The following is a 27,599-nucleotide window of genomic DNA, read 5'->3' as shown; positions in this document are numbered from 1 at the left end:
TATAAGTCACTCTGTATTTATTTGGTATTCAATGCACTTCCCTTTCCAGAGAGAAATTACAGAGTCTGGAGTATCCCATTTTAATAAATACCCTGCTTCTGGCTTTGCATCCCGAATTTTTATGCCCCTTAATCAATGTTTGGTACCGTCACATACAGTGGTTAAAATTTTTCCCTGAGATTATAAGGCTGTGCCTTTGTCCACAGAGTATCTTTCCCTCCAAAATTCAAGAGAAAAGTAGGAAACGGAAAGTCTTCTGGTGGTGGGAGAGGTGGATAACTTAGGTAGAATTCCTAAGAAAAAGGTGTAGAGTCAACCACACCACTAATTAATATTTCCCTGGCTGTGAACTCTTATCCTTTCAACATCTCCAAACATTCTAGAAGGGAAATTGCATAAAAAGACACTTTATCTCAATGCTGTGTGCAAAGTAGGTTGGCTTCTGGTAACTGCCAGAGCAGTCGTGATGTCTCAGTGTCCAGTAAAGTGCAGAGTTAGTGAGGTACGGACAGCCTTCCCCAGGGGCATATGGGAAAGAGAAAAACCCAGACATGGGTGATGAGAAAAAACTGTTATCACACTATACACTTAGTCAGGCCTGCAACGTTTTTCAAAATGGTTTAAAATCAAAACAGCTCATGATCCTCCACAAGCAGGAATCGGGAGAGACAGTGGATTATCATCTCAAATCAAGGCAGCAAAGCATAAGGCAAATGGACATGAATCTTCCAGTCTTGGTGCACTGAGCGTCAGTTCTGAAGAAAATGCAACTTCAGCAGGAAATCACCCCACTGGGTTGCAAGAAATCACATGTGGGAAGGAGCCAGCTTGCCAGGATCAGTCACTCTTAGATGGTGTTGTCAGTCCTCCACCCAAGATCTCCCTAGAGTGGCACAATGGATTGACTGTGTTCCTTACTGAGGACTCCTCTTTTTAAAAATAAACAAGCAAAAGTTTCCCTAATCTGACCCACATTCAACAGTGGAAGAAGGCAGCAGTTCCTGGGGAAGGAAGAGTGGGAAAGGAAGCCGGGTGTCAGGCAAACACACTTGGTGACAACCTGCTGGAGAGCGTGCAGGCCTCTGAGGACAAAAACGTGACAGGCAGGCTGAGCGCTGGTGGCTGTGGCACTTCCGGAGACATCATTCCATGGACACAAGGCTCCCAATTCCCTCCCTTAGGTTTTCTTGTGATAGTTCTGACAGGCTTTCGTCATGTCTTTCAAGAAGTTAGGAACTCCTTTCTGCAAAGGAAAGGAGACTGTCACTTCTATGTCCTCACAGGGATTATTCCTAATTCTTCAGGATGTGGCAAAGGTAAAGGAAGATGGCTTTGGGAGTAATAAATATGACAATAGGGCCCACGAGCAGATTTCCACAGAGCGTTCCAACCGATGATGACAAAAGGTAAGATGCAGGGCACAGGTAAGGCTGAACCGCAGGGGCCACTGTTATAAGACCTTGTTGTATATTTTAACTTTTGCTGATAAGAAGCTAAGATATTTCTAAGACACCATTTTTTCAAAAGAAAAATAAAACCCAAAAATGAGATTGGGTTAGGCTGTGGGATTCTTCCAAAGAAGTTAGAGAAAGGACTTGCTTTACAGAATTAGAAAATGGTAAGGATTGGGGGCAAGAGGCAGGATATGCCATTCTTTAGTTAGTGTTGAACATTGTTCAAGACTTTCTCCAAACATTGTTCTATTTACTCCTTCTCTACAGGGTGGGGATATCCATCTCTATTTTTAAGAGGGAAGAAATTGATGGCTTCCCTAGATTACACAGTCAGAAACAAGGCCAGGATTCAAAATATCATGTTTGACTCAAAACCTATGTGCTTTTTCACTCTCCCAGGGAACTGGTGAGCCTTCCAGCCAGTAAGTAGGGCCTTATAAAGCAGACTGAATGGTCAGCATGATTCCAGGTCCTAGGCAATTTCTAGTGATCTGGGTACCACTGTGGTTCCCTCTCCTTACAGAAAAACAAAATAACCATAAAAAAACCTGAAGGCTTCCCCAGGCTTGGACATGGCTGGTGTCTCCTGGGCCAGGTTGGCCTGTCTAACTCCTCCATAAGCAGATAGAGGATCCACAAGCACCACTGTCCCTATTGCGATCTATTGTGATCCTGGTGCGGGGTCTCAGAGCAAAGCAGGGAGGACTGACATTTCAGGTAAAGATTATTTGACTTTTGTCCCAGCCTCTGTGCTGGGTATTGGTAACCCCAGTCCTAATCATAGTCACTCAACAGAGCTGTCTCATAAAAGAGCTTCATGAGGCCTGAGACAGCACATCTCTTCAGCCTGACAGCCCCAACATTTGTCACACACACTTCCCCTCCTGCCTCCTGGGATCTCACCTTGGCAGCCCAGTTAATGAGCCAGGACGGAATTTGGCCACCTGGGTTATCGAAGTAATACATGAAAACTAGGGAGGGAAAGAAAAGACAATTCAAAAGGAAGAAACATGTTAGAAAGATACAATAACAAACCCTGCAAACATTCCACATTCATATCCAGGTCCAGAAAGTAAGGAGGGAGGTAACACGGAATTCAAGTGGACTCGGCCCTCTGCCTTGCCTTACGGGAGACTTACATGTAAACATTCTGAAAACAGCCAAAGCACATTCTGCTGATATTTATTAAACTCCTGGCAAGTGCTAGACTTGGATATAGTCTCTCATTTTATTATTTCTCTCACTAATCATCTCAGTCCTCAGGAGCTGATAAAATTGAACCCCAGTTTATAAATGATAAAATGGAGACTCAGAAGAGTGGGGTGACATGCCCAAGGTGGCAGATCTAACACACGTCACAACTAAGTTCAGATTTTGCCACAGCCTCAAGGCCACACTGATTCCAGTCCAGCAGGTGGCCGCATGGACCCCTCCCAGCCTCTCTCCAGAGGCTGGAACTCAAGGTAGGCAGGTCCTGAGTCCCTGGGTTTTTGCCGAGCAGGAGCTGCCTCCTCAGAGATGGTCCCACCAGCCCTCGTGCCCCGCCTTGGCCAGCATGTGCATGGACAGGACCAGCCTGAACTGAGTTTCTAAACATTTTGATTCCCTTGGATGTTCTGATTTCATCTGGACGATGCAAGAGTCAATAAAGAATGAATTGATCAGATTTAAACATCCACGCTGCGTTGTAGCCAAGCTTCTGTGGTGAATTGAGTCTCCCTTGTTTCTTTTGCACCCATGCCTAAGTCTCTGACCTCAGGGAATAAGCATCCTGCATTTTATGTGCCTTGCAGCCAGTGTGGCCTTACATCGGTGGCCCTGGCTGGTGCGCCAACACGTGCCCTCTTTTTACCTTTGCTCCCCCTCTTGCCATCGCTCTGGATCGCCAGGCTCTGCTTGTACTGCTTCACCCGAATCACACCCGACTTCTCTGGAAACTGTGGCATGGAGGTGCTCTGGGCCAGGATCACGTGGATCTTCTGTCCTTCATGGTCCAGCTCTCGCCGCTGCCGCACATAGACGTACCACACCACCAGTCAAGGCACAACATCAAGGCCAGCACCTCAGATGAGCAGAAGGAAAGCCCACAAGCCAGAAGCAGAGGGAGATAATTCTGTTCCTCCACTTGGTATTTGCTCCCTTGCACTGTTACTTCACTTCCTGCCCTATCTGCCTACCTGCCCTGCAAAACCATAGCTCCTCCCAACTGGTGTTCTTATTTGAGAGCGTGTATTACCCACCTGTGAATGGTTCCCTGCTGCTTTTAGTTATGTGGGGAACCCACTCCTCGTTTCTCCAAGATGGCAATGAGATTTCAGAGGACTGGTCACGTATCAGCTATGTGATCCTGGTTTGGTTACTCAACTTTTCTGAGATTGGTTTCCCTCTGAAAGAAAAGAAGGTACCACTGCCCTGCAGGCAGACTTGGTGTGGGCTCTAGAGAGAGACTAGAGCAGAAGCAGCCCTCAGTAAACAATGGAGCCATTGCTCTTTGTCCTCTCCCTAAGCCCTAATCACTGACCTCTATGCACAGAGGATGGTCAGGAAGGGTTACTTACACCTGGCGATAATAGGAAGACACATGAATACCTGAATATTTAGTAGGCAGATGCCCTTGTTGATTCTGGTTCACCAAGAATCACGAAGCCATTTCAACTCAATAAACACTTATAGAATAACCACTATGTCTGTGGCACTATTATAGGGAAGATGATTTGATTTTAAGAAACAACAAGAGTCACCACTTATTGAGTCTTACCATGTACGTGCATCGTGTGCTTTAGAGTTAGCATCAATTTTGATCCTGAGAAAGTCCCTGTGAGTTCAGCATAAGTATCCCCATCTTACAAATGACCAAATTGAGGCTCAGAGAAGTAAAGAAACTTGCTGAAGATCCCATAGCCCAGCTGAAGTGATGGAACCTGAATTTGAACCACGATTAGGCTCCAAAACCTGGTGAGATTTTCATAGCTACGGAGGGCTCAGCTCTTTAATGTGTTCATTAGACTTTCCAATAGTAGAATTTTAGGTTTCACAGGAGAAGGAATTAAAGCCTAAAATAATCCAAACAATCACTGTAAGTACAACACAGTTACACTTACTGCAACAGCCGCGACCACAGCCCCAGGCCAGCTCGGAGGCTCTACAGCACCCACGGTGGGCTGCCCCTCCCCCAGGCACCTGCAGGATGGTCTATTGCCCCCACTCTCTATGCACTGATGAGTAAAGCTCTTGAATGTTTTAGGGAAGGAATGAAGTTGCTTTAGCTCTGGATTTCCTCTCTCCGAAGTCTTTTATTTTTTCCTCACAGCAAACATGGTCCCACACCTTGCTTAGCTCATGTGATGGACATCACCTGACACTCCACTGAGGAAAAATTAACTTGATATATTGACTGCCATTTAACAGAGTTCTTTGAAGGGTTGGAAGGTCCAGCATGGCACACAGTCTATGAGTGGAGAGCCAATAGTTTACTGAGGCCCAGAGAAGTGAAGGGCATTATCCAAGGTCACAGACCAAACCAGGAAATGAGCGCACACTTAACCTGGGATCTTTCCCTCCAAAACTAATGTTCTTTTCCATTACACTGTTCTCTAATCTAAAAATTGAATAGCCCTTGTTGGAGAGACATATGTGTATATACAAGGACTGAGAAACTCATTACGGGACTGTGTGGCACTAGAAAGACAATGAAACCAAACTTCAAGGAGCACCAAGTGTCCACTCCTGAGAACAGCCCCCAGCAGTATCCACATGAGGTCAGAAAGTGGTATTGCCCTGGTCCAGATCACCTTCTCGGGTAACAGCTGGACCTGGGCCTGCCTCTGTCGCCCACTAGTGGTGAGAAACTGATGAGAAACTGAGCAGGGTTCTGAACTTCCCTTTGCCTCAGTTTCCTTCCCTGACTGATGCGGATGATGGCTCCTACCCTGCACAGTTGTTGGCAGGAGGAGAGAAAACAACATAAAATCTAAGGGATTAAGTAACCACAATTTCTTGAAATACCTACCACCTGTATTTAGCAGTCTGTGGGAATTGTGCCAGAAATAATCCCTATGGAATCTGTAATCTAGCTGGGCCAGGGCCGACACATACACACAAAACACACAGAAACAATACCCACAAACCACCCCCATGCCCCCTCTCTTTCTAAAGAACATTTAGGAACATACAGACTTACAGAACGTTAGACCTAGAAAAGATTCCAGCCATCATCCAGTTCAGTGGTTTCCAAGTTTTCTTTTTAATTCCATGGACCCTTTGTTAAAAGGATTATTTATGAAAATTCAGTGTGTAAAACATTCAGCTGCTATGATTGAAGAGAACAGTGGAGTGGAAATCTCACCTGTCCCCACCTATATTCTACCCCATCTGCCCACCTAGCAAATGTCCATCAAAACCCCCATGCTGGCCTTAAGGGGGCCTCATAGAGCCTTGGAGTGTCAGCTAAGACTCCTCACATCCATTCAAATGCTTCATATCGTAATCAAGGAAACTGAGGGGAAGAAACATACACACAGTGTCCAGATCCATTATTCGCGGAGGAAGGGAGGTGGAGGGAACTGGAAATGTGGGGCCTGAGTCCCAGCCCCCAGTGTGCTGCTAACCACCTGTGAGCCTCTGTCACATTGCCCCTCTGGGTCCCTACTTCCTCTCCTATAGATTGAGAGAGTGTATTGAATACTCTTTATGAAAAGTTGTTTTCAGGTCCCCAATTCTCTGGCACAAGGATTTCCTAGAAAACTTTTCAGGAGAGTTTGAGCTGCCCTCCCGTGACCACAATTACAGATGCTCCATGTGGTCAGGCCTGGAAATCTGAAAGCCACAAAGGAAGCAACAGCTGTAGCAGATGTCTCTGCAAGAGTCAAAGACAATACTGTCCACACCTGCTGGACATAACACCATTGGATGATGGCCATGGGGCACAGAAACACTTCAAAAGCTGAGTATTGGTGTGCTTTTGGAAAGGATACATCTCTGTTAGACATGGGAAAAGGGTACTTGACTTCCCAGTACACCACTGCTTCTCCATTGCATTCTTTTTCATAAAGTTCTAAAACAAAAAAGAAAAAGAAGAAGTTATTGCATCTAGAAGCCTCTTTGGTGTCTATTAACAAGAAGCTTTGCCTTCCATCAGGAAACTTGCACAAGCCTCTTAGATAGCCTCATCCACCAGAAGTCAGACAGAAGAAACAAGATGAACTACAATCCTGCAGCCTGTGGAACAAAAACCACATTCACAGAAAGATAGACAAGGTGAAAAGGCAGAGGACTATGTACCAGATGAAGGAACAAGATAAAACCCCAGAAAAACAACTAAATGAAGTGGAGATAGGAAATCTTCCAGAAAAAGAATTCAGAATAATGATAGTGAAGATGATCCAGGACCTCAGAAAAGAATGGAGGCAAAGATCGAGAAGATGCAAGAAATGTTTAACAAAGACCTAGAAGAATTAAAGAACAAACAAACAGAGATGAACAATACAATAACTGAAATGAAAAATACTCTAGAAGGAGTCAATAGCAGAATAACTGAGGCAGAAGAACAGATAAGTGACCAGGAAGACAGAATGGTGGAATTCACTGCCACAGAACAGAATAAAGAAAAAAGAATCAAAAGATATGAAGACAGCCTTAGAGACCTCTGGGACAACATTAAACACAACAACATTACATTATAGCAGTCCCAGAAGGAGAAGAGACAGAGAAAGGACCCAAGAAAATATATGAAGAGATTACAGTCAAAAACTCCCCTAACCTGGGAAAGGAAATAGCCACCAAAGTCCAGGAAGCACAGAGAGTCCTAGGCAGGATAAGCCCAAGGAAAAACACATTGGGACACATAGTAATCAAATTGACAAAAATTAAAGACAAAGAAAAATTATTGAAAGCACCAAGGGAAAAATGACAAATAACATACAAGGGAACATCCATAAGGTTAACAGCTGATTTCTCAGCAGAAACTCTACAAGCCAGAAGGGAGTGGCATGATATATTTAAAGTGTTGAAAAGGAGGAACCTACAACCAAGATTATTCTACCCAGCAAGGATCTCATTTACATTTGATGGAGAAATCAAAAGCTTTACAAACAAGTGAAAGCTAAGAGAATTCAGCACCACCAAACAAGCTCTACAACAAATGCTAAAGGAACTTCTCTAAGAGGGAAACACAAGAGAAGAAAAGGACCTACAAAAACAAACCAATAACAATTAAGAAAATGGTAATAGGAACACACATATTGACAATTACCTTAAACATGAATGGATTAAATGCTCCAATCAGAAGACACAGGCTTGCTGAATGGATAAAGAAACAAGACCTATATATATGCTGCCTATAAGAGACCCACTTCAGACCTTGGGACACATACAGACTGAAAGTGAGGGGATGGAAAAGGATATTCCATGCAAATGGAAATCAAAAGAAAGCTGGAGTAGCAATACTCATATCAGATAAAATAGACTTTAAAATAAAGAATGCTACAAGTGACAAGGAAGGACACTACATAATGATCAAGGGATCAACCCAAAAGAAGATATAACAATTATAAATATATATGCACCCAACATAGGAGCACCTCAATACATAAGGCAACTGCTAACAGCTATAAAAGAGGAAATCGACAGTAACACAATAATAGTGGGGGACTTTAACACCTCACTTAAACCAATGGACAGATCATCCAAACAGAAAATTAATAAGGAAAAAACACAAGCTTTAAATGACACAATAGACCAGATAGATTTAATTGATATTCATAGGACATTCCATACAAAAACAGAAGATTACACTTTCTTCTCAAGTGCACACGGAACATTTTCCAGGATAGATCACATCTTGGGTCACAAATCAAGCCCAGTAAATGTAAGAAACTGAAATCATATCAAGCATCTTTTCAGACCACAACGCTATAAGATTAGAAACCAATTACAGGGAAAAAAACATAAAAAAACACAAACACATGGAGGTTAAACAATACGCTACTAAATAACCAAGAGATCACTGAGGAAATCAAAGCGGAAATAAAAAAATACCTAGAAACAAATGACAACAACAAAACGACGATCCAAAACCTATGGGAAGCAGCAAAAGCAGTCCTAAGAAGGAAGTTTTTAGCAATACACGCCAACCACATGAAATAAGAAAAATCTCAAATAAACAATCTAACCTTATACCTAAAGGAACTTGAGAAAGAAGAACAAACAAAACCATAAGTTAGCAGAAGGAAAGAAATCATAAAGATCAGAGCAGAAAAAAATGAAATAGAAACAAAGAAAACAATAGTAAGGATCAATAAAACTAAAAGCTGGTTCTTTGAGAAGATAAACAAAATTGATAAACCATTAGCCAGACTCATCAAGAAAAAGAGGGAGAGGACTCAAATCAATAAAATTGGAAATGAAAAAGAAGTTACAACAGACACTGCAGAAATACAAAGCATCCTAAAAGACTACTACAAGCAACTTTATGCCAATAAAATGGACAACCTGGAAGAAATGGACAAATTCTTAGAAAGTTATAACCTTCCAAGACTGAACCAGGAAGAAATAGAAAATATGAACAGACCAATCACAAGTAATGAAATTGAAACTGTGATTAAAAATCTTGCAACAAACAAAAGTCCAGGACCAGATGGCTTCACAGGCAAATTCTATCAAATATTTAGAAAAGAGATAACACCTATCCTTCTCAAACTCTTACAAAATATAACAGAGGGAGGAACGCTCCCACACTCATTCTAGGAGGCCACCATCACCCTGATACCAAAACCAGAGAAAGATACTGCAAAAAAAGAAAATTACACACCAATATCACTGATGAATGTAGATGCAAAAATCCTCAACAAAATTCTAGCAAACAGAATCCAACAACACATTCAAAGGATCACACACCATGGTCAAGTGGGATTTATCCCAGGGATGCAAGGATTCTTCAATATACACAAATCAATCAATGTTATACACCATATTAACAAACTGAAGAATGAAAACCATATGATCATCTCAATAGATGCAGAAAAAGTTTTTGACAAACTTCAATGCCCATTTATGATCAAAACTCTCCAGAAAGTGGGCAAAGAGCAAACCTAGCTCAACATAATAAACGCCTTATACGACAAAACCCACAGCAAACATCATTCTCAATGGTGAAAAACTGAAAGCATTTCATCTAAGATCAGGAACAAGACAAGGATGTCCACTCTCATCACTATGATTCAAGATGGTTTTGGAAGTCCTAGCCATAGCAATCAGAGAAGAAAAAGAAATAGAACGAATCCAAATCAGAAAAGAAGTAAAATTGTCACTGTTTGCAGATGACGTGATACGATATGTAGAGAATCCTAAAGATGCCACCAGAAAACTACAAGAGCTAATCAATGAATTTGGTAAAGTTGCAGGATACAAAATTAATGCACAGAAGTCTCTTGCATTCCTATCCACTAATGATGAAAAATCTGAAAGAGAAATTAAGGAAATACTCCCATTTATCACTGCAACAAAAAGAATAAAATACCTAGAAATAACCTACCTAGGGAGACAAGAGACCTGTATGCAGAAAACTACAAGACACTGATGAAAGAAATTAAAGATGACACAAACAGATGGAGAGATATACCATGTTCTTGGATAGGAAGAATGAATATTGTGAAAATGACTATACTACCCAAAGCAATCTACAGATTCAGTGCAATCCCTATCAAATTACCAATGGCATTTTTTTACAGAACTAGAACAAAAAGTCTTAAAATTTGTATGGAGACACAAAAGACCCCGAATAGCCAAAGCAGTCTTGAGGGAAAAAAACGGAGGTGGAGGAATCAGACTCCCTGACTTCAGGCTACACTACAAAGGTAGTCATCAAGACAGTATGGTACTGGCACAAAAACAGAAATACAGATCAATGGAACAGTATAGAAAGCCCAGAAATAAACCCATGCACCAAGAGTCACCTAATCTATGACAAAGGAGGCAAGGATATATAATGGAGAAAAGACAGTCTCTTCAATAAGTGGTGCTGGGAAAACTGGACAGCTACATGTAAAAGAATGAAATTAGAACACTCCCTAACACCATACACAAAAATAAACTCAAAATGGATTAGAGACATAAATGTAAGACCGGATGCTATAAAACTCTTAGTGGAAAACAGAGGAAGAACACTCTTTGATATAAATCACAGCAAGATCTTTTTTGATCCGCCTCCTAGAGTAATGGGAATAAAAGCAAAAATAAACAAATGGGTCCTAATGAAACTTAAAAGCTTTTGCACAGCAAAGGAAACTACAAACAAGACGAAAAGACAACGCTCAGAAGGGGAGAAAATATTTGCAAATGAATCAACGGACACAGGATTAATCTCCAAAATATATAAACAGCTCATGCAGCTAAATATTAGAAAAACAAACAACCCAATCAAAAAATGGGCAGAAGACCTAAATAGACATTTCTCCAAAGAAGACATACAGATGGCCAAGAAGCACATGAAAAACTGCTCAACATCACTAATTATTAGAGAAATGCAAATCAAAACTACAATGAGATATCACCTCACACCAGTTTGAATTGGCATCATCAGAAAATCTACAAACAACAAATGCTGGAGAGGGTGTGGAGAAAAGGGAACCCCCTTGCACTATTGGTGGGATTGTAAATTGATACAGCCACTATGGAGAACAGTATGGAGGTTCCTTTTAAAACTAAAAATAGAATTACCATATGACCCAGCAATCCCACTACTGGGCATATACCCAGAGAAAACCATAATTCAAAAAGATACATGCACCCCAATGTTCACTGCAGCACTATTTACAATAGCCAGGTCATGGAAGCAACCTAAATGCCCACTGACAGGCAAATGGATAGAGAAGATGTGGTATATATATATATATATATACAATGGAATATTACTCAGCCATAAAAAGGAACAAAATTGGGTCATCTGTAGAGATGTGGATGGATCTAGAGACTGTCATACAGAGTGAAGTAAGTCAGAAAGAGAAAAATAAATATTGTATGTTAATGCATATATGTGGAACCTAGAAAAATAGTACAGATGAACTGGTTTGCAGGGCAGAAATAGAGACACAGATGGAGAGAACAAATGTGTGGGCACCAAGAGGGGAAAGTGGTGGTGGGGGGGTGGTGCTGTGATGAATTGGAGATTGGGATTGACATGTATACACTAATATATATAAAATGGATAGGTAGTAAGGACCTGCTGTATAAAAAAATAAATAAAATAAAATTCAAAAATTCAGAAGAAATAAAAAAAAAAGGAAGAAGCTTTGATATGATGATCCTGTAGGGATGCTAAACCACTCACTCATAAGGCACAGAATTCTAGAAAAAGTCAGGTTTACTACCACTGAAAGTCTGCTGCCCAGGGGCAGAGTCTAGTAGATATAAAAACAGAGTAAAAATAAAAGAACCCAGCAAAAATTGTTCATTATATAGCACAAACAACACTCTCAAAAAAATTCAGTGAAATAAAATTAGGCATTAAAAAATAAATTTTCAGGTTTAAAAATCAGGGAAACCGGGCTTCCCTGGTGGTGCAGTGGTTGAGAGTCTGCCTGCCGATGCAGGGGACACGGGTTTGTGCCCCGGTCTGGGAAGATCCCACATACCACAGAGCGGCTAGGCCCGTGAGCCATGGCCGCTGAGCCTGCGCGTCCAGAGCCTGTGCTCCGCAACGGGAGAGGCTGCCACAGTGAGAGGCCCGCGTACTGCAAAAAAAAAAAAAAAAATCAGGGAAACCACCAGATGTCACTAGAGTAGCAAATGTTTTACTGTTGTGTCCTTACGCCCCCCGCCCCCCAACCCTTTAGATTTCTTGACATATTACAGGTGTCCTGGGACTGAGCGACCTAGTCTAGTGTGTTCAATTGGGAAACAAAGTTTCCAGAGAGGGCAGTGTCCTTTCTAAACAGCTAGAAAGCTGCTTAACTGTGCTAATCCTAACTTTCTTTCCTCTCTCCTATGTTGCTTTATACCACAGCTACAGGGACCAAATCTCCTTAATATCCACCATGCATATAGCGCATATAGCATCAGCTCTTGTAGGGAGATAGCAAAGGAATGCTATGAAGTGTGCAGCCTCTGTCCGCAAGCTGTGCAGGAAGCTTCTAACTAAGCATTTAGAGAAGGCGCTACACCAAGGCTGCTGAAGGAACCAAGAGAGTCCCTTGAGGAGATACTAACTGTGGCAATGTGTTAATTAATTTACCTTTTGAAAAAATGAAATCTATTAGAAGCAGACCATGGGGTAAAGAGCTTGCCAGCCCACTGGTACAGGAGGCTGAAGATGCCCTTGAAAGGAAGGGAAGGAGTAGACATCTGTTGCTTTGCCTGCTCAGCTTTGGCGCTCCTCTTCTTGGACCAGCATCTCATTCTCCTTTTTCTCCTTCACTACGCAGTTTAAGCAGAACTGACTCGGCGTTAATTATAGGGGTGGGATATTGAGCCAGACACGGCCAAGGTGATTAGTTAGGGAAGGCATGTGTGGACAGAGTCTTGGCTTGCCACTCTAGCAAGTTTAGGCCAAAAAGTGTTTTATTAAAGGCTCTCATGCAGTTTACAGAAGATCTAGGAGGACCAGAGTTAGGTTAGAACCTCAGGATGGCTCCAGAGAAGCCAAACTACTGCTGTCTCTGGACTGTACTCCATAGTGTGGAATGCTGATGCCAAGTACCACACATCAGACGCTCTTCCAATGTCTACAGCACACGACTGAACAATGTCTGCTAGAGGGATGGACAGAGAACTTGTGGCTGCTCCCTTGAATAAGTGGCATCACAATTCCCCCTAGATAGGAAGGCTATTTGATAGCACTAAGTGACCCAAAACCATGATAAATGTCCCAAGGAAGTAAGTATATGATCCATATTGAGGCTATGAGAGCCAACCCTGGGACTCTGGCTGCATCAGTAGGAAAGTTCCTATTCCTCTGGGGTTATGTACATGGTTAGAATGTAAGCCTGCAACCTCTGGTGGCAACTTTGCCATGACATAAGAATCTGCCTGAGAATGAGATCAACACAGAAGAAAACACAGTCAAGCTGGAGATATAAAGTATTGGATGTAGCTGACCTGGAAGCCAGACAACTATGCACTTTTAAATTCCATGAACAACAACAACAACAAAAAAAAACGCTTTCTCCTTTTCTTACACTGGCATTTGTTAGTGCTTGGTTACTTGCGACTAAGATTCCTGACCACAGCAAGGGTATGTCAGGGTTTCTGTGTCCCTGGGCTAGCTGCTGCGTATCTATGCTGCTGTCACTGGGATGGCAGAGGCCACTCCCCACTCTAAGTGGTAGGAAGAGCCCCTATCTAATGCTTCTCATAACTCTCCCTCAATTCTAGTGAAAATCTAAGAAGTGTAGCCAGGTGGCCAGCCTAGGCCCTTGGGGCTCTGGACCCTCCTCCCACCCTAGTTCCAGATTCTGCTACCCCAGCAACTCAATAGCACCCAACTGCTCACAATTTTTTAATATTTCATGTTGTTTCATGCCTTCCTCACTTTACTCATGGTATTCCTAGACCTCAAATGCCCTTTAACCACTCACCCCCTCACCCTCTCACCTCTTCACATATAGGTATTCTTGCCATTTATAAAACTCTGATTCAACCTCTAAAACAAAGCTTGGGTACCACCTCCTCCAAGAAGCTTTCCATGACCACCTAGGTTTATGAGATGACAACGAACTTATAATAAGAACAAAGCAGCCCTCAGAGCAAACTGGAGAGTGACTCTAATAGTATGCAAGGAGCAAATCCTAAGATTAGCAAAGTCACATTTTAACCTAGAACTTTAAGACATATATGCCAAAATTAAAAATGAAACATAGTAAAAATTAAACCTTTTGCTTACTGCTGGCTAGAATAAATAACATTAGATTCTACTTTCTAACTGGTTTTGTTAAATTGTGTCACTCACCTTTAACATATTGGTCCCACTGTTTTCTATAGTCTAAGTCCATAAAGACATCTGCAAGTAGATCCGGTGAGCAATCCTCCAGAAAGCCAAAGACCTTATACTCATACAGTCCAGTCTGCTATAAAAACAGAACAGATAGAAACAACCTATTGATTCTCAGGTTGAGATTACACAGCATATGAAAAACAGCTGTTCATGCAGCACCATTATTGAGCACCTCCTCTTGGTCTTAGTGAAACAATAGTAAAAAAGCAGATGAGGAACCTGCTCTCGTGGGTCTTATATTTGGCCTTAGGCATTGGAGGTGGTGACAGCTATATGCTATCCAGGTAATTTAAGTAGGATAAAAGAGGGTTATGTGATAAATGGTGTCTAGTTTTGGTGGGCTGGTGGTGTGTCCTATATCATCGGGTGTTCAGGAAATGTCTCTATGAGGGATTTATCAGAACGGTTTCTTCTAAATATTAGAAGGATCCAGCCATGGGAAGATGAGGAAAGCCCACTTCTGGTTGGGAGGGGGCCCGACGGTTTGCCTTACTCACAGAACAGAAAGTCAGGGGATCCAGAGAACTGTGATGGGGGAGAGTGGTAAGGGCTGAGGTCAGAGAGGTAGTAGAGGTCATGCCCAAAGGGCTTTGTAAACCAGGGTAAAGGGGTGAAAATATTTTTATAACTGCTCTGGAAAACCAACAAATAATTTTAAATATGGGAATGACTTTAAATAGGCGATGACTTTTAAAAGATGATTCTTGCTTCTTGGTAGAAAGTAGATCATAAGGGAGCAAGGAGATGGGTTAGAACAGCGGCCCCCAACGTTTTTGGCACTAGGGACCGGTTTCGTGGCAGACAATTTTTCCACGGACCAGGGTGGAGGATGGTTTCGGGATGACTCAAGTGCATTACATTTATCGTGCACTTTATTTCTATTATTATTATATTGCAATATTTAATGAAATAATTATATAATTCACCATATTGCAGAATCAGTGAGAGCCATGAGCTTGTTTTCACTTGCCATTCACTGATAGGGTTTCGAAATGAGTCTGCAAGCAATTGATTTATTTTGGTCTCTGTGTAGTCAAACCTCTCTGCTAATGATAATCTGTATTTGCAGCCACTCCCCAGAGCCAGCATCACGGCCTCAGCTCCACCTCAGATCATCAGGCATTAGATTCTCATGAGAAGCACGCAACCTAGATCCCTCATGTGAGCAATGCACAGCAGGGTTTGCGCTCCTATGGGATTCTAACGCCACTGCTGATCTGACAGAAGGTGGAGCTCAGGCGGTAATGCGAGCGATGGGGAGTGGCTGTAAATACAGATGAAGCTTTGCTCGCTTACATGCCACTCACCTCCTGCTGTGCAGTGCGGTTCCTAACAGGCCACAGACCAGCACCAGTCCGTGGCCCGGGGACTGGGGACCCCTGAGTTAGAAGACCAGTGCTATGGTCCAGAAAAGAGATGATGGTGATTAGACAGGAAGGTAACAACAGTGATGGGGAGAAGTCAGTGATTTAGGGACACATTTTGGAAATAATGTCAACAGGAATTGCTGACAGACTGGCCGTGGGGACAGAGAAAACAAAAGTTGAGGATAATTCTTATAACACTTGCTTAAACAACCAGGTAGATGGGAGATCCATTTTCTAAGACAGAGGAAACTTGCAGAGGAGGTGATTTGTGGGCTGCAGGGTAACCAAGAGTTCTACCTTGAGCAAGTTGAGTTTGAGAGGCTTATTAAACATCCATGTAGGGGTATCATATAGGTAGCTAGCATTCAGGGTTCAGACTACTGTTTTAGATATCCATGGGGCGCAATGAAACCCAACACATTGTTTTACCAATTCCAAGACAGAATTTTTCTATAAGTGACTTTTTTTTAAAGTCTTTATTGAGTTTGTAACAATATTGCTTCTGTTTTATGTTTTGGGGTTTTCGCCACAAGGTATGTGGGATCTTAGCTCCCCAACCAGGGACTGAACCCTCACCCACTGCATTGGAAGGTGAAGTCTTAACCACTGGACTGACAGGGAAGTCCCTATAAAAGACTTGTGTATAAAAGTATGAAAAGGGGGCAACACACCAGCCTCAAATCATACTAGTCCCTTTTATTCAGTAAAAGACCATATCTAGATTCCTAAGTACAAGAGATTTTCCTTGTTTTCATGTTAAGCCATATTCTGTGAGGGTTCTGGGCTGGAGTTGGTGACACTACACGCTTCACTCTCCATACAATTGCAGCTAACAATTCCTGAACCTCACCTTGTCTAAAGGCTCTATTGTTAAAATTAAATCAATGCCTCTTAATTTCAGTGCAAAAGCAAACAAACAAACAAAAATGAAGCTTTTATATGTATTCATATTTCCATGTGCTAACGCAATCTGATTGGCTAATCAAACATGAATGAACCCATCTTCTTAAACACCGTTCCAGGTACTTACCTGAGGTCAAGGGGTAAACATGGGGAATCTTTCTAGAGATCCTGAGGCTTCAATTGTCCCCTGACTCAGGTGGCATAACCCAGGGATAAGCATATCCCAGTTTAGGAATCTCAGATGTATATGAAAGTACCTGGCAGGAAATGGAAGGTAAAATTGAAACTGAATTCATAAGGATGTTTCAGTTCCAAAAGTATGTGGCTTTATACCAAGGGTTTCCAACCAGCAAATGACAAACTGGTAGGTCTGACCTCCTTATATGCTGTACCATGGATGCCCCATAGGAAAGGCAGGACTCAAGAGAAACATCTCCTTCCCTTCCTGTCCCCTCCCCTCCAGTTCACAGATGGAAAGATAGTGAGGGATTGTACACACCACACATCTACACCCACACACATTTTAATGTCTTAGGAGAGGGACAATTAGCTTCCGTTCAGGAGTACTGGGTCCCCATTTTCTACACATACTAAGCAAAAGGGATAATTATGTGTAGAGATAATGATCTCCCCAACTCCACATGAGTTACCTTTGGTTATCTGAATGAATCAAGACAGTTTTCTAGAACTGGTTCCCATCCCTCTGAATATAGTTTCAGCCCTAGTAACCTCAGTCTTGTACATATCACAGAAAAGAAAAACAGAAAGCTCTCTAGGAAGAGAAAAATAGAAAGATGGGATTAACCTGAATACAAAAGAATGAACTATTGGGACAACTTCCTTTAAACACTTCCTTCGTGGCAGAACTGAGAAATGCCAGAACTCCAGAGGACAAAATGCTTTGTGACACCTTTTCTAGGCTATCAATAAAATGTTCTTTTCAGGCTCTGAGCAACCCCACCCAAATTCTTGGATCAAAGCACTTTTTCACCCCTTATTTCTTTCAAAAGAGGGTCTCAGCAAACATACTCACATTTTCATTATATCTTTTACAAAATAAAGTGAATTTTTTATAATTATAGAAATAATTCATATTCATTAAGGAAAGTTAGAAGATGCCAAAAATAATAAAGAAAATTAAAATGATGTGAAATTCCATAATCCACAAGTACCCACTGGTAATATTTGACATGTTTTTTGAGTAAATAAATACTTCTATGTGTTATAAAATGGGAGTAAGATGGATAAACAACTTGTATTCCTATTTTTAACTATATTAATTTGAAACTATGGAGCAATAACAACTAATTTAATTATTCTTATAAGTTATTTCGGTTTCCATATATTTTTCACAATTATGAGCATTGCTGGAAAAATGATTCTGTATGGACAAACTTGGTTCATAATTCTAACATTTTCACAAGGAAAGCAAATTCTTCCTTAGAGATAAATTTTAGGGTAAAGGACATTAACATTTTAATGCTCTTTTAACTTTTTCTAAACCTTTAAGAAAAATTTTTACCTATTTATAGTCTCACCAGTAGCAAAGAAGTATCTTCTCAGGATTAGGTACCATTGTTTGTACAAACAATTTAATAGAAAAAGAAAATAAACCTTAGTTTTATTTGGGCAATGTTTCTAGTATTGCCCACATAAAACTTCAGTATTTAGTCTCTTTCAAATTAGAGATATAATTCCTGTACAACATTTGTTGCAGATATGTTTCCAAACATACTAACATTTCAATAAATGACTCCAAATAAGTTTACTGAAGAGGTTCTTGGCTTTTCCTGAAGGTCCTCCAGAAAACCACTTCTAAGAAAGGCTCATTTTTTTTAATCTAAAGTAAAACACACTGCATGATCTTCTAATGCTCCCTGTATAGGATATTTAATTTCCTATACTTGACATGGTAAAGGAATTATTCAATGGTAGAGAATCAGTCAATATCATGTGTAGAATATAATTCCCAGAAGAAACAGAAGATTCATTATAGCATATACTCTCTTTCTTACTAAGAGAACCCCTATGGCCATGTGCACAGCTAAAAACTTTCCTGGTCTCCTATACACATAGAGGTTAATAGCCATAAGACACCTCCCTCTTGTTTTGAATGTATATATTTCTGGAGCTGCAGCAGCTATTTTGTGACTAAAAGACAACAAACATGAGAAAGCAGAGTGAAAATATTCAGAGTTTTATTAACGTCGTTGATCAGCTAAACCAATGCCAGCAACTGCTGACCTCTGAACTACTTGTTAGGTGAGAAAAATAAACCCCTCTTTGCTTAAGTCATTGTTAATCCAGTTTTCTGTTACTTGCAGCTAAAAGCAATCCTAATTATTACAGGTAGCTCTTACTAAGAATTGTACTTGAGTTCTGTCATCCCAGAAAACAGCAGAAGTTAAGAAAATCTCCCACCCTTTGGGTTCCAGAAAACAGCTTATCACAAAAGAACCACCTTTCCCCTCATGACTTAGATGAGACTCACATACATGCCCCTTGTTTACCTGTCACAAGGCCAGACATAGAGCATCTAAATTCCCTTTCATTGCCCTGTAAATGATTAGCTAAACTGCTTATTCCACTGATCAATTGGAACAAAATACTTGTTAACCAAGCTAGTTAAGCACCTCTCCTTCCTCCAGACCCTAAACTTTGGCCCAGCCTCAGCCTGAGTCAGCATCCAGCACCTCCTGAGAACGGACTGGCCTCAGGGTAAGATATTCTCTGTTCTCTTCTCCAGTCAGGCAACCTTCATCTCACTTGCCCATACATGGCTTCTAGCCTTGCTGACTTCTCTCTATAAAAGAAAGACCTTTCTGCCTCACTTCTGAGATACTCGTGGATCTTATGGTCAAAGTATTCCCCCTTCTGCAATAACCCCCAACCCTAAGTCCAGGTTTGTTTTTGCTTTAACATTATTTTAAGTAGAAAAGTAGACTGACAAAACATTACAAGCAAATATGACTATGTGTAAAACATTAAAATAGTACAGAAATACATAAGCATTACTAAAATGAATTGTCAAGGAAGAGAAGAGATAATGGACACCATTAATGGACTAACTTGAAGCATATTTAATTTTGCACAGATATCTGAAACCTCACACACACTATCATAGAAAGTTCCATCTCCTTCCACTATGTAACTCAGAAAAAATTTATGGACCCACTATGTTCTTGGCCCTGAGAAAACAATCAGGCATAGTCCTATACTTGGTTTTTCAGCTTGGAATGTATTTCCTTTGGTGATCTGTCAGCAGTCACTGCAACAATCATGTATTATGCATTTGAAGTCTTCCAATCACTCGGACCTGCTGTAAGTTCTTTCAATAACACTAGCATTTGTTTCTCTAAACACAGTGCAGTTTTCAGTTTTATATTCATTATGTCATAGCCCTGTGGTATCAATAGGGGCATTGGTGTCATCTCCACCTTTACATGAGGAAATGAAGCTCAAAAACACTACATTAGTTGCCTGAGTCCTACAGTTAACACTTGGGACAGCCAGAAAGAGGGTGACACCAGCCCCTTCTTCTTCCCACAAAGTCTTCTAATTTAGCTCTATTCTCTCTGCACATTTGCTCCAAGCCACTGTTCCAAATGACAAGCTAATAATTTCAGTAAAGACAACACAAGCTCTTAGAGCTGGAAGGGGCCTTAGACCCTTATGGAAAAGGTGACAGTGACTCTCCAAGAGTCAACTGATGACTCTTGGTGGCCAAGCGTGGATGGGAAACTGTCCCTTCCAGTCCCCAAGCCAGTGTTCCTGCACCAGACCACCCAGGATGGACCTCCCACTGAGATGTTCCCATGAGTCCTTCAGCCTGGTGTGTTTGTCCAATAGGCCTCCAACAGCCAGAAGAGGTATCTTTTAGATGCTGCTTCTGGGGCACTGAGACAAGGAAAAAGGAAAAGGCAGAAATGGAGAAAGGATAAATATTATCACTTTCAATGAGCTAGGGCTGTGGTATTTTTCCATATAGTATTTCAGAGTCATCTCAAAACTCCCGTGCCAGGAAATACAGCATGGTATTTATAGAATGGGCTTGGAGTCACAACCCAGGTATGGTCTAAGCTCTTCCACCTACTAGCCTTGCTTTCCTCAGCTGCAAAGTGGGTCTAATAAGAGTTTCTACCTAGGGGAATGATTATGAGGATTAAATTAGATAATCCATCTAAAGCTCTTACTGTGGTGCCCAGTATGTAATAAGTACTTAGTAAGTACTAATAAGGTAGGTGTAATAATGATCTCCTTTTTCCAGATTAAAGAACTGATAATTTAGAACTGTAATGTAATGCACATTTTACAGGAACTAACATCTATGCAGCACCTGCTGTGAGCTGGGCACTGTACTTGGAGATTAATACTCATAATAACCCTATGAAATAAGCATCTCATTATCTCTACTTTATCAGTGAAGAAGCGGAAGGGGTGTGGAGGCACGCTTTAGCAATTTGCTACTGTCATAACTAATTTTTGAGATGTTCTGTTATTCTGGCTTACTAGTCTAAAAATCAAGCCATTACATTTCTTACCAATTGTAATTCAAATGCATTTTTTAAAAATTTCAATTTTTTAAATTGCATTCACAGAGTTAAAATATTTTGAGAAACATTGCTGCCAACATTTCATTTATTTGTCCTAAGCAGAATAAATTCTGCAGCGCTAATGTGTTTACATCTGAGAAATGTCAAAAGGTCATAATGTTTGTGTTTCACATTTGCAATTCCCACACAGGAGTAATCCCACAGAGGAGTAATCCCCACTGTCCCTAAACCCTGACACTTCACCTGCAGAAAGGCATCACTCATTCTCTTCAATTATGGTGTTTATCCACATTTACATCACTAACTACAAGACAGCCTTGTTGAATCACATCTCTCTAATCCTATAAATGCACCCTCGAGTGTGCACTTAATTTTCTTTGCCTCTCATAGAAGAGCTCATTTCCATTCCTCAGGCCCTAGGACACCTCTCCAATCTACCACTGTGGAAACTGTCCAACTCCAGCCCTCTGTGGCAAGTAACAGGCTCACAAGGTATGAAAAGTAAGCATTTTTCACCAACAAGAATCACTCCTAATGGCAGATGTCAAAGCTATAGCTGCCACTGGGCAGTGTGTATGAAGAAGACTGTATGAAGAAAGACAGCTGACTAAATCGGGTTCAATATTTGAGGTCTCTCCAAGAACACATGGCATGTTTAATCCTGAAGGACTGCAGATAGCTAGGTAAGATAACACTGATAGCTAATGCTTGTTGAGTACTTACTGAATACCAGGCCCTGGGCTGACCGCATTACAGGGATCATCCCATTTAAGCTACGCAATGAAAATATGAGGTGTGGACCATTGGTAAACTCATTTTACAGACAACAAAACTGAGGTTTAAAGAAGTTCTGAGAAATTCCTGGAAAAGTTAAGTCTGTAGAGACAGGAAGTAGCTTGGTGGTTGTCTGAGATTGGCAATGGGAACAGGGGATGACTGCAAATGGGCAGGAGGTTTCTTTGGGGGTAACACACCTGTTCTAAAATTAGGCTTGGGGAAGGCTGCATGACTCCATAAATTTACTAAAAATCAGTGAACTGTACACTTAAAATGAGTAAATTTTGTGGTACTTAAATGATACCTCAAAAAAGCTATTAAAATAAAAACAAAAGGTTATGAAACCCACCCAAGGTCACACAACTAATGAACTTGAAGTTCATTAGTTGCAACAGAACCTGGACTTGAAGCCAGCGATGTGACCGCAGAGTTCAAAGTCTATGATCCTGCCTCAAATAGTCACTGACCTCTCCCAACATGTCATTAGATAAATTAATAAGCCCTCAGGGTGCATATAGCATTAGGGTGACCATATAATTTATCATTCCAACCAGAACACTTTTGAGTGAGAGAGGTGTTATAAAATTTTTCACCAGGACAAGTGTAAACCAGGTCTGTGGTGGGTATATCAGGACATAGATCACCCTTGGTATATCTCACAACCAAACACCATTCAATTTACAAGGTGCTTCAAAATGTATCCTCTCATTGGATCCCTGTACAAATTTGGCAGGACAGGAATTATCTCCAGCTTGTAGATTGGGAAGCAGAGACCCAGTTAGGGTCTTAGGTTCATAAATCCTAAAGTGACAGAGCAATTAGGCATCAAAACTGTACATTAGACCAGGGTTGCTAAATCTGTCATGCTGACTATTTTTCACAGTCCACAAGCTAAAAATGGTTTTTACATTTTTAAGTGGTTATATAAGTCAATACAAAATTACCTCCATTTTGCCTCTTAGCCTGTAAAGCCTAAAATATTTTCTATTTGGCTCTTTACATAAAAAAATTCACAGTCCCTGCTTGAGACCATTGCCACCACCACTTCTAAAACATACACCCCAGGAAAACTCTGAATTACTAGAGTTGTACTGCAATTCCACATGCAAAAGAGAAATCTTTGCATCATAAGCCCCAAATATACTATATTTTATTTTGAATCACATGGCGGTTTACCATCTAAGCTCAGACCACCCTTCAAAGTAAATCTGCCAATCTTGAGCACACCATACAAAAGAAACACCGAAAAGTCTTAAATAAATCATATTCAAACTCAGAAAACCAAAGAGAAAAAGAAACTCTTGAAAGATGCTGTAGCAGGAGGGATGGGGGAGCACTTTACCTACAGAGGAATACAGATGAGAATTACAACAGACATCTCCTGAGAATCCACCCTGCAAAAAGAGGGTGGAGTGAAATATATAATATTTTGAAAGAAATAAGTTACTGACTAGAATTCTATATCCAATGAAACTGTCCTTCAAGAGTGAAGAAGAAATAAAAACTTTTTCAGACAAATAAAAACTGACGGGGCTTCCCTGGTGGCGCAGTGATTGAGAGTCCGCCTGCCAATGCTGGGGACACGGGTTCGTGCCCTGGTCTGGGAAGATCCCACGTGCCGCGGAGCGGCTGGGCCCGTGAGCCATGGCCACTGAGCCTGCGCGTCCAGAGCCTGTGCTCCGCAGCGGGAGAGGCCTCAACAGTGAGAGGCCTGCGTACCGCAAAAAAAAAAAACAAAAACTGAGGGAGTTCATCACTAGCAGACCTCCTCTAGAAGGAATGTTAAAAGAAGCTTTTCAGGCAGAAGAAAAATGGTAGAGGTCAGGCGCTCAGATCTACACAGCAAAAAAAAGTGTCTGTTTTATTGTCTTAAAGCTTCTGGAAGGCATGAACTTTGTCTTATTCATCAGGCATCACCAGGGCTTAGCAAAATGCAGGCACACAATAGGTCCTGAAAGACTGCTTGAATGGGTCATGAACCAATATTCTGGAGGTTTCTTCTCACTAGGACACATTCAAACAGCCCAAAGGCAGCTGTGGAGCACAAAGTTCGACTTATACCTGGAGACGGAAGAGGGGGATCCTACTCATCCCTCCCCCTTCATTCCCCCAAATCTAAATCTTGGGACCAGCATCTTCATACTGCCTCATACCACACCCTCATCCTGAGAGACAAGTGAGGAGAGGGAGAACTGAGGCTCTGACATGTCCATCCAGTTGTATGCTCAGGAAAGATGAAATAGGAGAGAGACAGAGAAAGAGACAGACAGAGACAGAGAGTTAGCCTCGATCAGCGGCAGGAAGTAGAAGGAGGCAACACATGATGTTCAGCTTTAAGACATGGTGGCCCTACCCATGAGTAAATATGGCTCTGTAAGTGTCCTGGGTGCAACAATTGTTCCATCAATCACACTGGTACCTACTCCTCCCTTAAGAGAGAGGCAGAAGGGTGGGAGAAGGGAGCAGAAGAGTCCTATCATCTGGAAGTAAAGAAGCCCATGATGCAAACTGGATTATGATCCCACCTGGGGAATGGGAGTGGAAGCTTCTCATCCATCGAGGTAAATCTGTTCTCATGGCAGTTAAATCTCTGCTTCCCTCAGAAAGGCCAAACTTTCTCTCAGTCCAGCCTGGCTAACCACAGAGTTTTCCCAGTAAATCCAAGCTCTCAGTATTTTAGAAGGTCAACAATATAGGAAAGAACAGTCCCTAGGAAAGTACTGTCTGCTCCTTACCAAACTCATTGATTAGAAGACCTATGAGAGGACAAAGGCAGTCCCTTCTCACAGTGCCAGACGCTTGGCTTAAAAACATAAGAAGTCAAGCGCTCAGCCAGATCTTTTCAGTCCAACACTTTCTTGGTCTAAATCAGTGATGTGAGCCTCTGCACACCAGTTTCACACCATCTATTGACAGTTCACAATGTCTACTGGCATGGTAACCAGCCTAAAGCTCCAGCGAGATCTGACTGCAGATCCCTGGGAAAGCATTTGTAAGTAACCCACGGCCTTTCTCTCCAGCGGAACTTCTCAACACTGTTCAGGGGACCACATTCACTCCCAAGTGACCACTAATTTAAAAATCAGGGAGAGTGAGTCTTAAAGTGGGCATTGCTTTTGTCTTAAGATACTCCTTTTTCTCACCCTTACCTTTCAGTTCCCACTGCTTCTCATCTCTAGGGCCCTCTCCTGCCTCTCAATGTCAGAACCCCCTTGAGCACCATGCAAGATGCTCCCCATATATCAGTGGTTCTCAAAGTATGGTCTGTGGACCAGGAGCTTCAGCATCACTTGGCAACTGGTTAAAAAGAAAGAAAGAAAGAGAAAAGAAAGAAAGAAAGAAAGGAAAGGAAGAAAGAAAGAAGAAGGGCTTGTACCCAACACAACAGGGCCTCTTGACATTTAATACAGATGGAGATAAAGGTGGCCCTCCATCCTAGCTATTGAGGCTCAAGGGCACAGCTCTGGGAATCGTACAGCCTCCAACTTACGAAACTTCTCCGGAAAGACCTGTCAATGTACCATGACTGCCCTCACACCCAGAACAGGTGGAAATAAGACTTACAGTTGGTAGGGATAGGAACTATTCTGAATACCACTCACATCCTCCCCACAGGAGGGAGATGGGACCTGCTACATAACAATACACAATGGAAACAATACATAATACAATGCCAGTCACTCTGTCTCAGCTCAGGCAGTGGATGTTGTGCGATAAAAGGCACAAAATCAAAAGAGCACAAGCCCTTGGGGAGAGGTGAGGGGAGCAGTCAGGGTTGACTGGAGGACAGGAGGGGTATGGACAAGTCATGGGAGGTAAAGCTGGAGATGTGAGTTGGGACCAGCCTAGTACCACGTGCACAGCCCACCTGGCAGCACTTGCCCTCTTTCAGAGTCAGTGCAGGAGCATATTTACACACAGGTCTGGAGCTAGATAGCTGAGTTCCAATCCCAGTCTGAGTCTTGAGCAATCAACTTAACCTTTCCACATATCCATTACCAAATTGGTAAAAAGGTGATAGTCATAGTACCTTACATATACATACATAGGAACTTACAACATGCGGTTGATGTGAGCATTAAGTCAATGCCTGCAAAGCACTTAAACAATGCCGGGAGCCTAAGAAAGCATGCAATGTGTTAGCTATTACTGTAGGTATTATTATTGTTAATTCTGCAATCAACAGGGCCACTGGAAGGAGAGTGATAAGATCACAACCTCTCCTTCAGGTGCTGGATTGGACTGTAGTGTGTAGGACGGAAGGGATCAGAGAGGTGGAAGGCCAAGAAACTAGTTTGGAGGTCACTGCAATTCTAGGTAAGAGGTGCCACTCAGAGTAGCAAAGGTAAAGGAAAGAAAGGGAAGGGAAATGGACCAGACATCAGATACATCTGAGCAGTGAACTGACAACACTTGGCAAATGACTGGGCATGGCTGGTGTGGAAAATGAAATGGTCAGAAGATAAAAGGATGTTGTCCGAAAACATGTCCATTTTTGCAACAAGGTAACTGCTGAAATGACACTAAGAAATTAATTCTGCCTGCTCCTTACTAAGCTTCCTGTTCATCCTGTTGTACCCAGTGACCCTGGTACTCACAGACATTCAGAGCTTCTTCCTTCTCTAACACTCTAATCTTCTGATCCTCTGCCAGGAAACCTCAACTTCACTTACCTTGTCTAAAGGTGACTTTTAAGCTACTTGCCATGCAGCTACCCGCACACAGAGCAACTGATGACTGGCCATCATTCCACGGGGCTCCAAAACCCTCCAGGCAGGCCCCCAACTCCATTCCTCCTACCCTTTTAATCTTTCTCCCGGGAGGCTTCAGACAAGTTATTAAGTCCAATTTACAAGGAAGTGGGGAGCATCCAAACGAAGCAAGTCAGTAAAATGACTAGAGATGACAGTAGGTCCCTTCTCAGCAACACTCCTGTCCCCACACGTATCACCCTGCACATCCACTCTCTGAAAAGTCCAGTCTCTTTTCTACCTGTATTCAATCCTAAAATACTTCCCACCACACAGACACCACTGACATCCACCCGGGAGCGGGGCTCCACGTCCCTTGCAGGCAAGTGCACGGAGCTAAGAATCAGCAGACCCACCTTTTAACTCTATCAGTAAGTTGTAACAAACGACTTGCCCTGTCGGGCCTCAGACCTGAGCCTAAATTCTGATGACCTGCCCACTCCCCGCGACCAGCAGGGGGCAAAGTCGGCGGGAGGCACCCCCAGAGCTAGCTCCTCTGGGTTCCAGAAGACCCGCGAGGTCCGCACTTCCGGATACAGCCCCGCACTCTCCGCGGGCAGGGGAACCCCGTAAGCTGTCGCCCCGTGCTCCTCCAGCGGGCCTACAGCTACCTGGTCCAGCAGCCGGTAGATGCTGATACCGAAGGTCTCCACCAGCAGCTCCCAGTCGGCCCCGGAAAGTGCGGGCTGCTGAAGCTCAGCGAAGGCTTCCCGGAACTGCTCCTCAGAGAAGCCGCCGGCCCCAAGGTCCATCCTTCCGCAGTAGCTGCTTCTCAACCTGCCTGGAAGGCCAAGGACAGGCTAGGTTCG

General features: G+C 42.2%; 1 protein-coding gene across 3 annotated transcripts; it reads right to left on the bottom strand.

Moving 5' to 3' along the window:
• On the bottom strand, window positions 1-27,599 carry LOC112408122 (phosphatidylcholine transfer protein). Of its 3 annotated transcripts, none has more exons than XM_024757685.1 (6): window positions 27,402-27,588; window positions 14,395-14,509; window positions 6,428-6,507; window positions 3,307-3,478; window positions 2,358-2,425; window positions 1-1,243 (listed from the first exon to the last, which is right to left on the bottom strand). In XM_024757685.1, the coding sequence occupies exons 1-6, from the start codon at window positions 27,540-27,542 to the stop codon at window positions 1,178-1,180; spliced, it is 642 nt and encodes a 213-aa protein (XP_024613453.1). In that variant the 5' UTR covers window positions 27,543-27,588; the 3' UTR covers window positions 1-1,177. The 3 variants fall into 3 exon arrangements, 2 of the variants coding, with proteins under 2 accessions (XP_024613453.1, XP_024613451.1); XM_024757683.1 differs by having other exon boundaries at window positions 14,395-14,512; window positions 27,402-27,585; XR_003004883.1 differs by lacking the exons at window positions 1-1,243; window positions 2,358-2,425 and adding an exon at window positions 3,695-3,840 and having other exon boundaries at window positions 3,324-3,460; window positions 5,635-6,507; window positions 14,395-14,512; window positions 27,402-27,599.

Source organism: Neophocaena asiaeorientalis, unplaced genomic scaffold (genome assembly GCF_003031525.2).
Source record: "Neophocaena asiaeorientalis asiaeorientalis breed wild unplaced genomic scaffold, Neophocaena_asiaeorientalis_V1.1 scaffold327, whole genome shotgun sequence".
Classification (NCBI taxonomy): domain Eukaryota; kingdom Metazoa; phylum Chordata; class Mammalia; order Artiodactyla; family Phocoenidae; genus Neophocaena; species Neophocaena asiaeorientalis.
Note: the sequence above shows the minus strand (reverse complement) of the source record. Positions and strands in the feature narration are given on the sequence as shown.

Bases quoted from the DNA above. Each gene is read 5' to 3' on its own strand.
- LOC112408122 (XM_024757683.1), bottom strand. From the start codon at position 27,542: ATGGACCTTGGGGCCGGCGGCTTCTCTGAGGAGCAGTTCCGGGAAGCC. The intron at 6,508-14,394 runs GTGAGTGACACA...TTTTTGTTTTAG, and splicing joins GTGGGACCAATATGTTAAAG to AACTTTATGAAAAAGAATGC. The intron at 2,426-3,306 runs GTAAAAAGAGGG...TTCCCTCCCTAG, and splicing joins TGGCAAGAGGGGGAGCAAAG to TTTTCATGTATTACTTCGAT.